This window comes from Prionailurus bengalensis, chromosome E1, assembly GCF_016509475.1.
Source record: "Prionailurus bengalensis isolate Pbe53 chromosome E1, Fcat_Pben_1.1_paternal_pri, whole genome shotgun sequence".
Taxonomy (NCBI): Eukaryota; Metazoa; Chordata; class Mammalia; order Carnivora; family Felidae; genus Prionailurus; species Prionailurus bengalensis.
Window position 1 is genome coordinate 28,007,684 of NC_057347.1, and position 14,377 is coordinate 28,022,060.

Genomic DNA, 14,377 nt, shown 5'->3' on the forward strand with positions numbered 1-14,377 from the left:
TAAGGGAGTATCAAGGAGAATACCCAGACATCTTAGTTCAGTGTATGTTACCTTTACAAAGAGAATTACTGGAGAACCAACTAACTGGCACCAAAGGGGTTAGAGCTCACATCATTGAGAGAAGCAGATGCGGTGACAGTATAGGCATTAGGTGGTAAATCAAAGCCCCTATTCACCGTGTTCCCCCCAAAACACAAAAAAACAGGCCAAAGAAAAGTTTGACATTTTGCTGCCAATCCACCTAGTCTTTTTATATCTTTTTTAGATATAAAATTATAATTACGTGTAAACATATATAGGTGCTTTTATATCCTGATTTTTCCCTTACATTAGAACAAGAGCATTATCTCACATTATTGGAAAACCTTCTGTGAACTCATAATTGTTGGATTTCCCCCATTGTTGAATTTTAGGTTGTGTTATTTTTTTGTCCATTTTGAATAGGGCCACAGCGACTTGTCAGTGCAACTGTTTCTGCACTTTGGAATTATGTCCTTGATGGATTGCCAGAAGCAGAGTTACTAGGTGAAGCGTTTAAACATTTTAAAGATAACTTGATAGCTGCTGTCAGATTGCTCTTTAAAGAAGCCAATCAGATTTGACCTTTCTAATTCAGTCTCTCTGCTTTCTGGTCCAGCAGGGAAGTAGGGCATTCAGGATAACAAGGAATTCATATATATGCCACAAGTCACACATTTTCAAAGGGTTAGTTTAATGATAAGATACATATATAATCGTGGATGTGTAGAGGAAAAGAGATTCCCTTGTTTTTCAGACGAGGAAACCTTTGTACAGAGAGATTAAAGTGTGCCAAAGGCAGGCAGCTAATTAGTGGTGGGTAGGGTCTGGAACTCAGTGAAACTAAGCTGAAGATCTCTGAATGTTCTTCAGGTTCCCTGGTGCCTTAAGACCATGCTTACAAATGTTAGTTATTGTGCTATCACTGATATGCAGGTGGGCCTGTTATAAAAGAATTCTGAACAAAGGGTAGGAACAGTTACTGAACCATCACCTGTGTTCTGTGGCATTGTTGGGGTCGGGGGCTCTGCAATAGCTCAGGGACTAGAAGTCTGTCTACTGAAACTGTGTTTCAATTGTGGGGTTTCTTCTACCTCTGAAAAATTTTCAAGAGTACTTTTAGAATCATGTAATCTGAATTTGGAAACTGAAAAAAACCTCAGAGGTCTTCTAGCCCAGTCCTTTCATTTCCTAGCCAGGGAAGGTCTAAAGAGTCTAGTGCCCGAACCAAGTTGACTCAGCTTAATAGTGTACTTTTCCCTGTGCCAAGCCACCTGAAGGGACCTCTGGTGTCATCCAGCCCTGTCCAGGCCTCTGCTAGGTAAGGAGTCTTGCTGTCAGAACGCTGGGGAGTCTGACACTCTCTGGTGGCAGGCAGGAGTCAGTGCAACCCCAGAAATGGCTCTGAGAGGAGAGGATGGTCCGGGTGGGCTGGAGCTGCAGGGCTCAGGGTTGTGTCAGGAACTTGAGCAAACTACTATATTTGTGTCTACCCTGCCCCCCCCCACCCCTTTATATAATTTAGGATCAGTGTGGAATCTGTGTCTTCTGAAATCTGTCATACAAAGTTAAGAAATAACGAAGATGATGGAGAGGTACACTTAAAATGGAAATGTGAGTAAAACATCCTAAGTTCTGTTGGGCAAAATGAAATTTAAAGTATATTTCTAACCTGCTTGTTATCTCTAAGTACACAGCCTGTATTGCACCAGCCTCTCACATTCTTTTCTACTGTTGGATCGTTCCAGTTTAAAAGCAAGGCTTTCTGGGGTGCCTGGGTGGCTCTGTTGGTTAAGTGTCTGACTCTTGATTTGGGCTCAGGTCATGATCTCACGGCTTGTGAGTTCAAGCCCTGTCAGGCTCCATGCTGACTTCTTAGGACTCTCTCTTTCTCTTTCTCTCTGCTTCTCTTCCTCTCTCTCTCTTTCTCTCTCTCTCAAAATAAATAAACTTAAAAAAATACATTAAAAAAATAAAAGCAAGGCCTTTCTGACTACAAATTACAGAAGGGAAATGCTTTTTTCTTTCTTCTTTCTTTTTTTACCATCTAGTCGGGAAAGATAACCTATGTCTTTTAACATTGTTTAAATGAACATATTTTGTGTTATTAGTCCAAAGAAAAGAGATTATCAAGTCTACCACTGTGTATACTGTTTTGTTCAGTGATTTTTTTTTCTGGAAAAAACTTTTTTCATTTCTAGACTTTATAGGAATATTTCCATTATATATATATACTATATATATCACTATATATATATAGTATATACTATATATATCAGTATATAATACTGATGATTATAATACTAATATATATATACATATGTATATATACTGATGCATATTACATAACAACTATAGCAAAAACAGTACACGATATAGAAATTTAATATATAACATTCATTATTAAAGAACATTCAGTGTCACTTGGATATACCTTGTGGGCATTTTCCTTTCGTATCAGTTTTATCTTTAAAAGGGTACGATGTCTATGTATTTTAATCCTAATGTTAAATGACATTAGCAAAAGTATAGAACATTTGGAATGAAGACACATGCACATAAGCACACACATATATACACACTCCCAAAATATGAACTCAGCATAGTCCAGAGAGGCTAGACAAACTCAAATAGAATCCTTTCCACTAGTTTCTACAGGCTGCAGATGTTATTTTCTTGTAAAATCTTCATAGCAGGAAGGTCTGTCTACAAGTTTTCTGCTACCTTCTACTCCAAAATTCAGAAATTAACTGAAGATTCTGTCCTTCCCTGTTATCACTTCTTTTCTCTCCTCCCCTTCGAACCAAAAAGCGCAAGCTAAGGATGATGCAGTTCTAAAAAGGCAATTACTGTGATAATATGAACTTTAAAAGTATTTTGTAGCTCTTCAAGAAGCAAAAGCTTTTGTCTCCAATGTTCACAGTTCTGTTTTAAATGCTACTTTCTCTCTGTCCAGTGGAGGTGAAAGAAATGGCAGAGAGAGCAGCCACCGGGCAGCTGGCAGTACCACCATGGCATCCTCAGAGTAGTGCGACTTTAGAGGATGAAGCTGAAGATGAGCCTGATTCCCTGCTGCAGCCCCCGCTTGGGGACCCTGAGAAAGTGGGTTGGCAGTGCACTGTAGAGTATCCCAGGGAAAATGATGAGTCAAGAGAAAATGGCAAATGTAACAAAATGGGTAACAGTGACTGTGACAGTGACCAGTATGGCAAACAGCCTGGACCTCAAAGCTTCAACAGTAAGTGCAGTTGGAGGAATTGGGATGGTTGAGCTCTATCAAGTTATTAGCTCTCAAATAGAAGTAAGCATCCTGGAATATTTCCTTTTCTTGGTCTTCTCCCCTTTCCCATATATCTGGGATCCCTGAATTCCAGGGGAAAACAGCATACCCTTTTGATTCCATTGTCCTTCCTGTAGGTAAAGAAAATCCAGAAATTCGTGAGTTTTTCTGTTACTGGAGCAGACCATTTGCTCAAAGGGAGAAAAATAATCTGTATACCATGACCCTGTTGTTGGCTCTAACCTGGCAAGGAATTGAACCTTTTTTTTTTTTTTTTTTTTTTTTTAACCTGAGTACAGTAGTAGATGGCCATTCCCTACTGCCCACTTCTTTGCATTTTCAGCCAGAAAAACTTCACTGGCTCCTAGAGATTCTGTGCTAGAGGAATCTAGAGACAAATGGCATTGACTGTCATCACTTTGTAGATTTGCAGGTTAAAACTGAAGGCTGTGCATTTCTACCTGGTAATTTGCATGCAATCAGGGCATGGAATATTATTTCACAGTTGTTTACAAATCAAAGAAAGGTACATCTAAAATTTTCATTTATGTTAGGTAGAAAACCTACTGGCTTGAGGTCTTTTGGTATTTAGAATCTGTTCCTTATCAAGCATCCCCCTTGAATGGGTGGGCCAAAGGATTGATGATACAGGACCACGTGTTGGGGCTAGGCCAAACTTACAGTCTCCACTTTCTGGACTGAACCTGACATATGGGACATGGCCATCCTTGGCAGAATATTCACAGATCTCTTCTCTCCTGCCACTCCTCTTCCCTTCCATGCCATCTGAATATCATGGAATGACTATGGCCCTGGTTGTGTTATAATCATTAGGTATCAGGCACCTGTCTCCCAGCAAAAATGTGTATCCAGAGCATAGTGAAGTCTTTCAAGCAAGTTCTGACGCATCTGTGGTCATTGAGAAATCTTACAGTGTAAGTAATATGGCCTGCAGAGCCAGGTTGAACCCAAGGACCTAATAAAGTAGAACTGAGTTGTTGTTATATATTATGACATTGAAATAATATCTATAGTAGTTCTTTTTTGTTGGAGTATGTGCTTCACATGAATGGAAAAGTATTTTCTCCCTGCCTAAATACTGTTTGAGTCAGTTCAACTCAAAGCATTGTGTATCTTGGGGCTTGGGTGGAACACAGACAAGTGTCAGATTCTGGAAACTCTTGAGCTTTCTTTCTAGCTGCGTAGATGATGAGACCAACTCTGGAATCACAGTGTGAGGTCAGGTATCAAAGCTCATGGCCCAGCAGGTGACTGAGGTCCAATTGGAGTAGGAAGAGCAAGGCCAGGGTTGTGATGAGAGGGCCTTCTTCACCTAGAGTGTCCTCTGGGACCCAAATTCAGCTCTCAGTAGAAGGAATGTGTTTCTGCCTGGCCACTGCACCTCAGCAGGATCTGTGCATTGAGGCTGCAGCCCTGCGTCAGGGGTTTAACACATCCTTGAGGTATGTAATTGGGCCACAGTCCAGCCAGGCTAAGGAACCAGAGTGTGTTATCATTGTGATAGGAGGACACAGTCACTTAAAGAATATAAACAGCAACTGAAAATGAAATAATATAAAAATACAATTGTGGTAACATTTGAGATCTTTCAAAGAACATACTATTATATTTAATCACGGCACACAAACCACCCACAGGACAATTTAGGACAATTTATTCTTTTTCTCACATGGGGGCTGGAAGGATAGGCCATGTTAAGCATACTGGCTTGGCTGGAGAAGCAGGTCTGTCAGGGAAGCGGGGAAGGTATGTGAGGCCAGGCTTGTCTGAGAAGTTTCAATTTGATACAAGAGGTGAAGGGGAGCAGCTGCCAAGTGTGCAGGAAGAGGAAGCATGTGGAAAAAGCAGCATCCAAGGAAATAAATCATAAAACCTCTGCAAAGGGATCATTGAAGGTGTGGAAAGAAGCTAGTTAGTTGCCTGTGCATGTGGTGATCGGGGCCTGAACATGGAGAAATAAGCAGAAAAGGAAGGGGTGGAATGGAGATGGTGAAGAAATAGCTGTTACTTTTGAATCTTCAAGTTTTATTTTTATTATTGAGATTGCATTGCTATTTTTAACATTATACTCCTTCACTTTTAAACTGTAGTGCCCACGGGACTCCTTATTTTTGAGTGGCCTCAGCTTCCTCATCTGGAAGACGATGCCAACACACGGACTGCGTCTGTGGGTGTTCAAACTCAGTGCCAGCTTGAGTTGTCTAGGGCCTTTCTTCTTAGAATTTCAGAGCAGAAAGGTCACCTAACTCCCTCCCTCTCCATTGTACAGATGAGGATGATGAGTCCCAGGATTTTCATTTGCCTCACTTGCTGCAAGGGTTCACAGCTTGCTGTGGGGAAGGAAGGCAGAGTCAGGTGGTGCAAGCAGGTGGGGGGGGGGGTGGCCCAAGTGATTTTAGATAACCCCGTTATTAACACTGCATCCAACTATAAAGGGATTTGTTTACAATGAACACCGACCTAAAAGTGATTTCCTACATTATTAATAGGATCAGTCCATGCAATCAACTTGTTCACCAGAGTCTTCTGAGGATGTAACAGATGAATTTTTAACTCCAGACTATGAATATTTTCATTCTTCAACTGCTCAAGAAAACTTAGCTCTAGAGGTAAAAACCACAGTTTAGGGTAAAGTACTTTTCAGCTTTCTCTGTTGCCTTATTTCTTTTAAATTATTTTTATTGAGAAAAATAGCTTACACATAAAAGCGTCTAATTTCGACTTAGTGTTTTCATGTGTTTTGAAAAGACATCTGAAAAATAAGATTTGTGAGAATGGAAAGTCATATGCAGTTTCTCCCAAAACTGTGGTTCCTGTATTTGTACAGCACTTTGTACTTTTTTTAAAAACACTTTTCTTCATGTTACCTAATTCACATATCCTTCCTGTGGGGAAGAGAAGAAGGCCTGCTGTTATTCCTCTGTGTGAAGAAGTGGTGATCCACAGATGTAGGGAATTAGCCCTGGCCTGCCAAGCTTTAGTGGCAAGAGAGCCAGGATTAGAGGCCAGGGCTCAGCATGAATGTGGGTCTGTGCAGTGCATGGGGCTTTCTTGGGAACCTGCCCAACTTTTGCAAACATCTATTTGTACAGAGTATTTTCATTTATAAAACGAAGCTCCTTACATTTTCTTACGTATTTGTTTGTTTATTTGTTTATTTATTTATTTATATAATTTCTACCTCACCTTCTACTGACCTACCATTTTTTGGACCTTTTACCACTATGGAAGGTGGGGTAGAGGAAAGGGAGGATTGTAGATCTCAAACACAATATTTGACTGGCAGGAATTCAGTGATGCAACAAAAGCATCACTTCCACTCTTCTGCACTTCTGATAACAGTTTTATATTGTTAATCCTTCAGCTATTCTGGCTTTTAATGTGAGCAGACTAGCATGTTAAGAAAATCTTTAATAAAAAGATATACAGTACATATACACATATTATGTATACATATACGTATAAAGTGTAACATAGAGGAAAGTACACAGCTCTTAAGTGTACAGCCTATTGACTTTCCCAGACTTGAACACATTCATGTAACCAACCAAATCAAGAAGCAGAACATTATGGGTCCTCCAGAAGACCCCTGTGGGCTTCTTCCCAGTCACTGTCACCTCTCAAAGGAACCAGTGTTCTGACTTCTCACCCCCCAGAAAGTAGCTTTGCAGTCTGGGCCATTTTTCCAACTTTCTAGCTTTTCTGATAAAAGTCCTAGGAATCAAAACATCTTTGTGGGAAGGTTGGGGTAGTGGAGGGGATAATATAAAGAAGGGAAAAGTCACACAGTTCTTCCTCACAGTGGGGGCTGGGGAGGGCTTGTTGAGGAGGAACATAAAGTACAAATGAGCACTTAATGTCTTCGAAGCAGGTTTATTCTTTTTCTATAAAAGATGCAGGAACCTTAGGAAGATTTTCAAGGTTTAAGAACATCAAGAAGTTCTCCCTCTACTTTTGATGATATGACGGCCTCCAGTGACCCTTCTTTCTTTGCTCTTTTATTCTTTTGTAGACTTCAAGTCCTATAGAAGAAGACTTTGGAGGAATACGAGATGCATTTGCCCAACCTCGAGGTTCTGGTAATAAGCTCTTAAGGCAGATTCCTTTTCACTTGCCTTTACTTTCTGTTGGATGACAGATCTTTAAAGCTGGAACAGTCCTTAGAGATAACCTCCTCCAGGCCTTTGATTTTACAGATGAGGAAACCTAGGCTTTGTGATTTCTCCTCATTAGAATGAATCTCCTGCTCCTCACCAGCCTCATAACATCCGCATATCATGTTTTCTGTACTTCCCCTTGCATCCTTATAGCATATGTTTAGTGGTTGCTGCTGCTTCCCCCGCCTTCCCAGCCTTTCATTAGATTTCTGGCCCCTTTGTGGCACATAGCAGGTGCTTGGTTATATTCACTGAGCTGACCTGAGGGATTGACCCAGGCTGTACAACTGGTTATTGATGTAACAAAAACTAGAACTAGCTTTTCATGTCCTTCACCCTAAGAGGCAGAGTTTGTCATTTTCCTTTGCTTGCTTAGAATCTTGGCAAAGAGTTAATAACAGCCAATAGTGCATAGTCAACATAACATCCTTCCCTCGGGAGGCCTTGGGTTCTGTATAACTCAGCAACTGCTTTCCATTACATGGGAAGTTAACCTTGAATCAGCAACCCGGGTGTGGCACAAGATAAGATAGAAGTCAACCACTGATTCTGATACAGACATTTAAAAAATTGTGTACTTTTACTCTTTTAAGGTATACAACTGTCTATTTTAAAGTTTATTTATTTGGAGAGAGGGAGAGAGAGAGCACAAGTGGGGGGGGGCAGAGAACAAGGGAGAGAGAGAGAATTCCAAGCAGGCTCCATACTGTCAGCACAGAGCCCAGCGTGGGGCCTGAACCCATGAACTGTGAGATCATGACCTGAGTCGAAATGAAGAGTCGGATGCTTAACCCACTGAGCCACCCAGGTGCCCCTACAACTGTCTATTTAAAAAAATTGTTTTTAATGTTTATTTATTCCTGAGACAGAGACAGAGCATGAGTGGGGGAGGGGCAGAGAGAGAGGGAGACACAGAATCAGAAGCAGGCTCCAGGCTCTGGGCTGTTAACACAGAGCCTGACGTGGGGCTCGAACTCACAAGCCGTGAGATCATGACCTGAGCCGAAGTCGGTCATTCAACCGACTGAGCCACCCAGACATCCCTACAACTGTCTATTTTAAAGTCAGAATTACCTATCTACTGAGCCAGGTAGCTATTTTCAGTCATGTCTCAACATTCTGAACCCAGACAAGGTGGGCTTGGATTCTGAACTTACTGCCTTCCTCCTGCTATATACTCTGTTTTCTATCTCTAACCTGATTCATGCCCCTGTCACAGTTGACATCATCTTAAGCAGTAGGCTTTTAGATGAACAGTTAAATTCTCAGGACAACGTGTATTAAAAGTCTCCAGACCTGGATCTTGGGTCACCCACTTCTTTCATGTGGCCTCTGCCTCCAGTTACTTTCTGTGTGAGCCTGACCTGCACATAGCCATTTCACTTCTGTGTAGAAGAAGGTTGAGTGGGATAGAGAAGTTGTGGGGCAGGTAGGTCAGAAATCCAGGGCTACTTTGATACAGACATCTGAAGTACACGAAGAAACCTTCGATTTCCACTCATGTCCCGCTTTCACCCTTCTCTTCCTCCTTTTCCACTAGGGCTCTGACATATACCCCTTCCACACCAGGCGATGCCACAGGTAAAAATCGGACACATGCCAGGTTCCAAGCCCAGTTTTGCCACTGATTTTTTTTTTTTTTTCATGCATGATCATTTCACCCCAGGGCTCCATTCTCTCTTTGTATAAAGTAAAGGAGAGGGTCAGACTGCAAAATCTCTTAAGTTTTTTTCCAGCTGTAATGGTGCTTATTAGGAATTCCTTAATGCTTTCTAGGGCTTTATGCCTCCTAGGTATTTGAAAGAGGGTCACAGGAAGAAGAGCCCTCATGCTTCTCTACTGACGTTTCAGACCTCTTTGGTACCTGCTAAAGGTGACACTGTTTTGGTGAGCCTCCCCATCGTCCACCATACTACTTGCTCTAAGAAATGGCCTTGGGATCATGAGCATTTGCCAAGAGGGCAGTCTGCTCTGCCTGTCCCCTTCTCTATAAACAAAGCAGTACACTGGTGGGAAGAATAATGAATAGTGGCCCTGTCTGCCCAGAGGTCTGCATAGTATCTAACCTGAGAACTGGTGGGGAGTAACTTTGGATACTTAATATCAAGAAGAACAGAAGAGGTGCACCTGGGTGGCTCAGACAGTTATGCATCTGACTCTTGGTTTCGGCTCAGGGCATGATCTCACAGTTTCATGAGTTCAAGCCCCATGTTGGGCTGCTCCGTGCTGTCAGTGCCGTGCCTGCTTGGGATTTTCTGTCTGTTTCTCTCTCTGCCCCTCCCTCACTCACACTGTCTCTCTGTCTCTCTCTCTCTCTCAAAATAAACAAACTTAAAAAAAGAACAGAAGATAGTTGAATTAGCTCCTTAGTACTCAAGCCCCCCACCCCCATTCTTTAAGTGGAGTATGATGGCCAAGAGGCTCAGCACTCTGGGATGCCCAGCTAATGGTCTTTTCTATTTGGAATCTTTAGTGAACAAACAGTTCTTGGTTTCAACGCCCCCTGGTGTCTGTTGACAGGAACCAGGTCAGGTTGCCTTCCTGAAAAGACAAAACAACATTTGTCTCCAGAAATAACTGTGCTGTTATAACTGAAAGGCCAGTAAATGGCTTGATTGTATTTTGAGTGTCAGAATATAGTTACTCCCTCTGAGCAAGGAAAATAAACTTTCAGAGCAAAAACCTCTCCTATAGCACTCAATCCAAACCCAATTAGGAAGTACTTTGTTTACCCAGATTATTTCTCATTCTGAACCAGACCAAGGGAAATTCTAGAGAATGAAAACAATAATTTGAGTTGGTAAAAATTCAGTAAAAAAGATGCATTTACTTTATTCTTTCAGGCGAAGAAAAGTTCCAAATGAGAAAAAGCCTTGGAAGGAATGCTGAGATTTTGACCAGGTCTCAATTCCAACCTATACGAACGTATGTGCTAGTATTTTAGTCACAGTTTCAGACTCACAGAAGTAACGTTAAATGTTGATAATGTCCCATATTTATATATTGCTTGTCTTCAAATATATTTGTCACCACATTATAAAAATTTGCTTTGGGGAATTTAACTTTCTTAGGACTTTTTCAGCAGGATTGTGAGGGATCGTGAAAAGGAGTCATTATCTGTATTCAGATCCTGACTCTGCCTTTCCTATCCCTATGACCTTGGTTTCTCAACTCCTCTCTTCTATTTCCCCATTTATAAAATTAGGAATAAGAATCCTTATAACTCCTGGCATTCTTTGCAGAGGAATGAAGACTTATGTTCACATAAAAACATATACATGAGGGGCACCTGGGTGGTTTAGTCCGTTGAGCTTCCAACTTCAGCCTAGGTCATGATCTCACCATTCCGGAATTCGAGCCCCACGTGGGGCTCTGTGCTGACAGCTCAGAGCCTGGAGCCTGTTTCAAATACTGTGTCTCCCTCTCTCTCTCTGCCCCTTCCCAACTTGAGCTCTGTCTTGGTCCCTCAAAAATAAATAAACATTTGAAAATTAAAAAAAAAAACATACATGAATGTTTATAGCAACTTTATTTGTAATAGCCAAAAACTGGAAACCCAAACATTGTCTAACAAGTGAATGATTTAACAGACTGGTACATCCCTACTATGGAATACTTCTCAGCAGTAAGAAAGAATGAACTATTGATACCTTCAACAACCTGGATAAATCTCCAGAGAATTGTGCTGGATGGAAAGCACAATCCCTCAAAGTTATTTACTATATGATTCCACTTATATGGCGTTCTTGAAATGATAAGATTATAGAAATAAAGAACAAATGAGTGGTTTCCAGGGGATAGGGAAGAGGTAAGGAGTAGGAGGGAAGTAGACATGCCTATAAAAGGGGCAGCCTAAGGGGATCCCTGTGGTGGTAGAAATGTTCTGTATCTTGACTGTATCAGTGTTGATATCTTGGTTGTTCTGTAGATTTGCAAGATACTACCATTCAGGGAAACTTGGATCAAGTGTGTTTCTTTAAACGTCATGTGAATATTCAGTTACTTCAAAATAAAAAGTTTAATTAAAAACACTAATAATAGAGGTAAAGTACCTGACACAACAACATTCATTTTACTTTCCCTCTCTCTAGGTCTCAATTTCCTTACCTATAATAATTACAGCTGGTGTTTCCTAAGTAACTACCATATTCAGCCCTGTGAGGCACATACTGGCATCTCCATTTTGCAAATAAGGAAAGCAAAGTTCTGAGAGTTTTAAGTATTTTTTCTAAGGTCGCAGTTAGTAAGTGGCTAACTGTAAGTTAGCAAATGGTTAGTAAGTGGTCAGGATAGACTAGATTATGCTATATAACAAACAACCTCCAGATTTTCATGGCTTAAAACAGCAAACATTTATTTTTTACTCATGCCCCATGTCCACCATGGGTTGGCCAGGAGTGTGCAGTGCTCTATTACCTTCTATCCAAGATCCAGGCTTAGGGAGACTCCATCCTTGTGGTTCCTTGATTGCTGAGGCAGGAAAGGGAACATGAGTTGTGCACTATCCTTAAGGTTTCTGCCCAAAGTGACTCACATCACTTTTGCTTATACTTCACTGGTTAAAACAAGTGAGGTAGCCATTTATATAAATTAGGACGGCCAAAAAGTGCTGTTGTACTTGTATACTTGAAAGGAGAAACAAATACTCTAGTGAACAGAATTAATAAAGTCATAACTCAATCCAAAACCCATGTTCTTTCCTTTGTACCTTTGGTCTCAGGATTGTTGCAAAGATTAAAAATATGAAAACATGGAAGGATTTCGCATGGGAGCTGACTTATAGTTTATATTTAGTGGATATTGAAATTGAATCCTACCTATTAGTTAAAGTAGAAAAAGGTCAAGTTTGTCTTCAGTATTCTTTTCTGGCCGTTTTTTGGCGTAAGTCTTTCTTGGCCCCACCTGATGTTCCATGTAGGATGCTGTCTCACAGCTGGTAAGGCCCCACCACTGTGCCCTTTGCTCCAGCCTCCGTCCCCAGCAAATTTCCTGTGATCCATTGATTTCCTCAGGAACTTGCTCACTGTCATGTAGTATCATCAGCTGATTTCAGATGGGCTGAAAGGAGACTGAGGCCCAGAGTAAGGCCCAGACATGCCTGAAAACATATGGCTAATCAGTAGCAGAGCCAGGACCAGAACCAACTTCCTACTTTTTTTTTTTAATTTTATTTTTTATTTTTTAAAATTTACATCCAAATTAGTTAGCATATAGTGCAACAATGATTTCAGGAGTAGATTCCTTTGTGCCTCTTACCCATTTAGCCCATCTGCCCTCCCACAACCCTTCCAGTAACCCTGTTTGTTCTCCATATTTATGAGTCTCTTCTGTTTTGTCCCCCTCCCTGTTTTTATATTATTTTTGTTTCCCTTCCCTTATGTTTATCTGTTTTGTCTCTTAAAGTCCTCATACAAGTGAAATCATATGATTTTTGTCTTTTTCTGACTAATTTCACTTAGCATAATACCCTCCAGTTCTATCCACGTAGCTGCAAATGGCAAGATTTCATTCTTTTTGATTGTCGAGTAATACTTCATTGTATATATATACCACACCTTCTTTATCCATTCATCCATCAATGGACATTTGGCCTCTTTCCATACTTTGGCTATTGTTGATAGTGCTGCTATAAACATGGGGGTGCATATGTCCCTTCGAAACAGCACACCTGTATCCCCCTAGTATTTACTACTAGGATAAATACCTAGTAGTGCAATTGCTGGGTCGTAAGGTAGTTGTTTTTAGTTTTTTGAGGAACCTACATACTGTTTTCCAGAGTGGCTGTACCAGCTTGCATTCCCACCAACTTTCTATTTTTGATTTAGCGCCCTTTCTGCTGCTTCTTACACTGGGCTGACAAACTGGTCCATTGTACCAGGTTAGTGCACTGTGCTGACTGGGGATTCATATGATTTTCTCATTTTCTCTCCTACAGTACTGAAGGTGAACAAGAGGAGACATTAAAGGAATCACCAAAGGAGCTGAAAGAGAAGGACATGTAGGGCCACCAAAGGGTTGCCTAAGGATGCTGTGTAAAGTCTTGGTTTTAGGGAAAAATGAGGAATTTCCTTATTTGTGGGAAAATATATTCCTCCCGTTTTTATTCATACATTTAATGTGAGCGTGTTTCTTCTTTCACCAAAAAGCTGTTAACGATATGATCTAAATTAATAGCATCTTACAATCAAGGAAATATAATGATGATGATGATGATATTAATAAGTTTATACTGGAGGTAAATGAAATCTGTTTTCCATGTAAATATACCTTCATCTATGGAAATAGTTTTATTTTTAGCTGCTGAGATATGTTTAAAGTTAGTACTCTTTTTAGGATATTCTCTGAGATTCTCTTTAAGATACATAAGATATTCTAAGATAGTCTCTAATTCTGGTCTGCTGCCAAGTAAAGGTTGTTGTCAAGAGCATCCTTAAAAAGCACCCCTCAGGAAAATATTGTTTGATTTTTCTAAACATTTTCTCCTAATTACTTTGTACTTTAAATTTCTTAGATCACTGACAGACATTCAAGACCTGTCTAGCATTTCCTATGAACAAGATGGTTCCTTTAAGGAAGTCTCATGCAAAACACCCAAAATAAACCATGCACCTACAAGTGTCAGCACTCCACTCAGCCCAGGTAATCACTGCGGGAGAAGTGTTTGGGGAGAAGAACTAACAGCCCCTGCCCCATTGGCTTTGGGAAGCCAGGCTGTGAGAAAAGACTGCCAGGTGTTTCCTCAGTGTAGAGGTGTCTCCTTAGCACCAGAGTTGAAGGGGATAATCCCATGGGGGGCCAGGTAGGGGTTGGTGGTACTGGTTATAAGCAGCTCTAAGGAGTTTTTTTACTTTAGTGGTAGAGACAGGCAAATGCAAACTGTACTTTGTACTCTAGCACTACT

The 14,377-nt window shown here is 40.8% G+C and overlaps 1 protein-coding gene across 5 annotated transcripts in view; it reads left to right on the forward strand.

Annotated features, from left to right (window-relative positions):
- The window catches only part of TEX14 (testis expressed 14, intercellular bridge forming factor), a 118,203-nt gene that overhangs the window by 86,688 nt on the left and 17,138 nt on the right, over positions 1-14,377 (forward strand). For 4 of the 5 annotated variants that reach the window (XM_043583927.1, XM_043583924.1, XM_043583925.1 and 1 more), the window contains exons 16-23: positions 1,544-1,632; positions 2,975-3,256; positions 4,133-4,233; positions 5,809-5,928; positions 7,332-7,398; positions 10,320-10,401; positions 13,412-13,474; positions 13,988-14,115. In XM_043583927.1, the coding sequence (XP_043439862.1) occupies positions 1,544-1,632; positions 2,975-3,256; positions 4,133-4,233; positions 5,809-5,928; positions 7,332-7,398; positions 10,320-10,401; positions 13,412-13,474; positions 13,988-14,115 (932 nt within the window). The remainder of the gene's footprint in view (positions 1-1,543; positions 1,633-2,974; positions 3,257-4,132; positions 4,234-5,808; positions 5,929-7,331; positions 7,399-10,319; positions 10,402-13,411; positions 13,475-13,987; positions 14,116-14,377) is intronic. The other variant, XM_043583926.1, reaches the window with a different exon arrangement.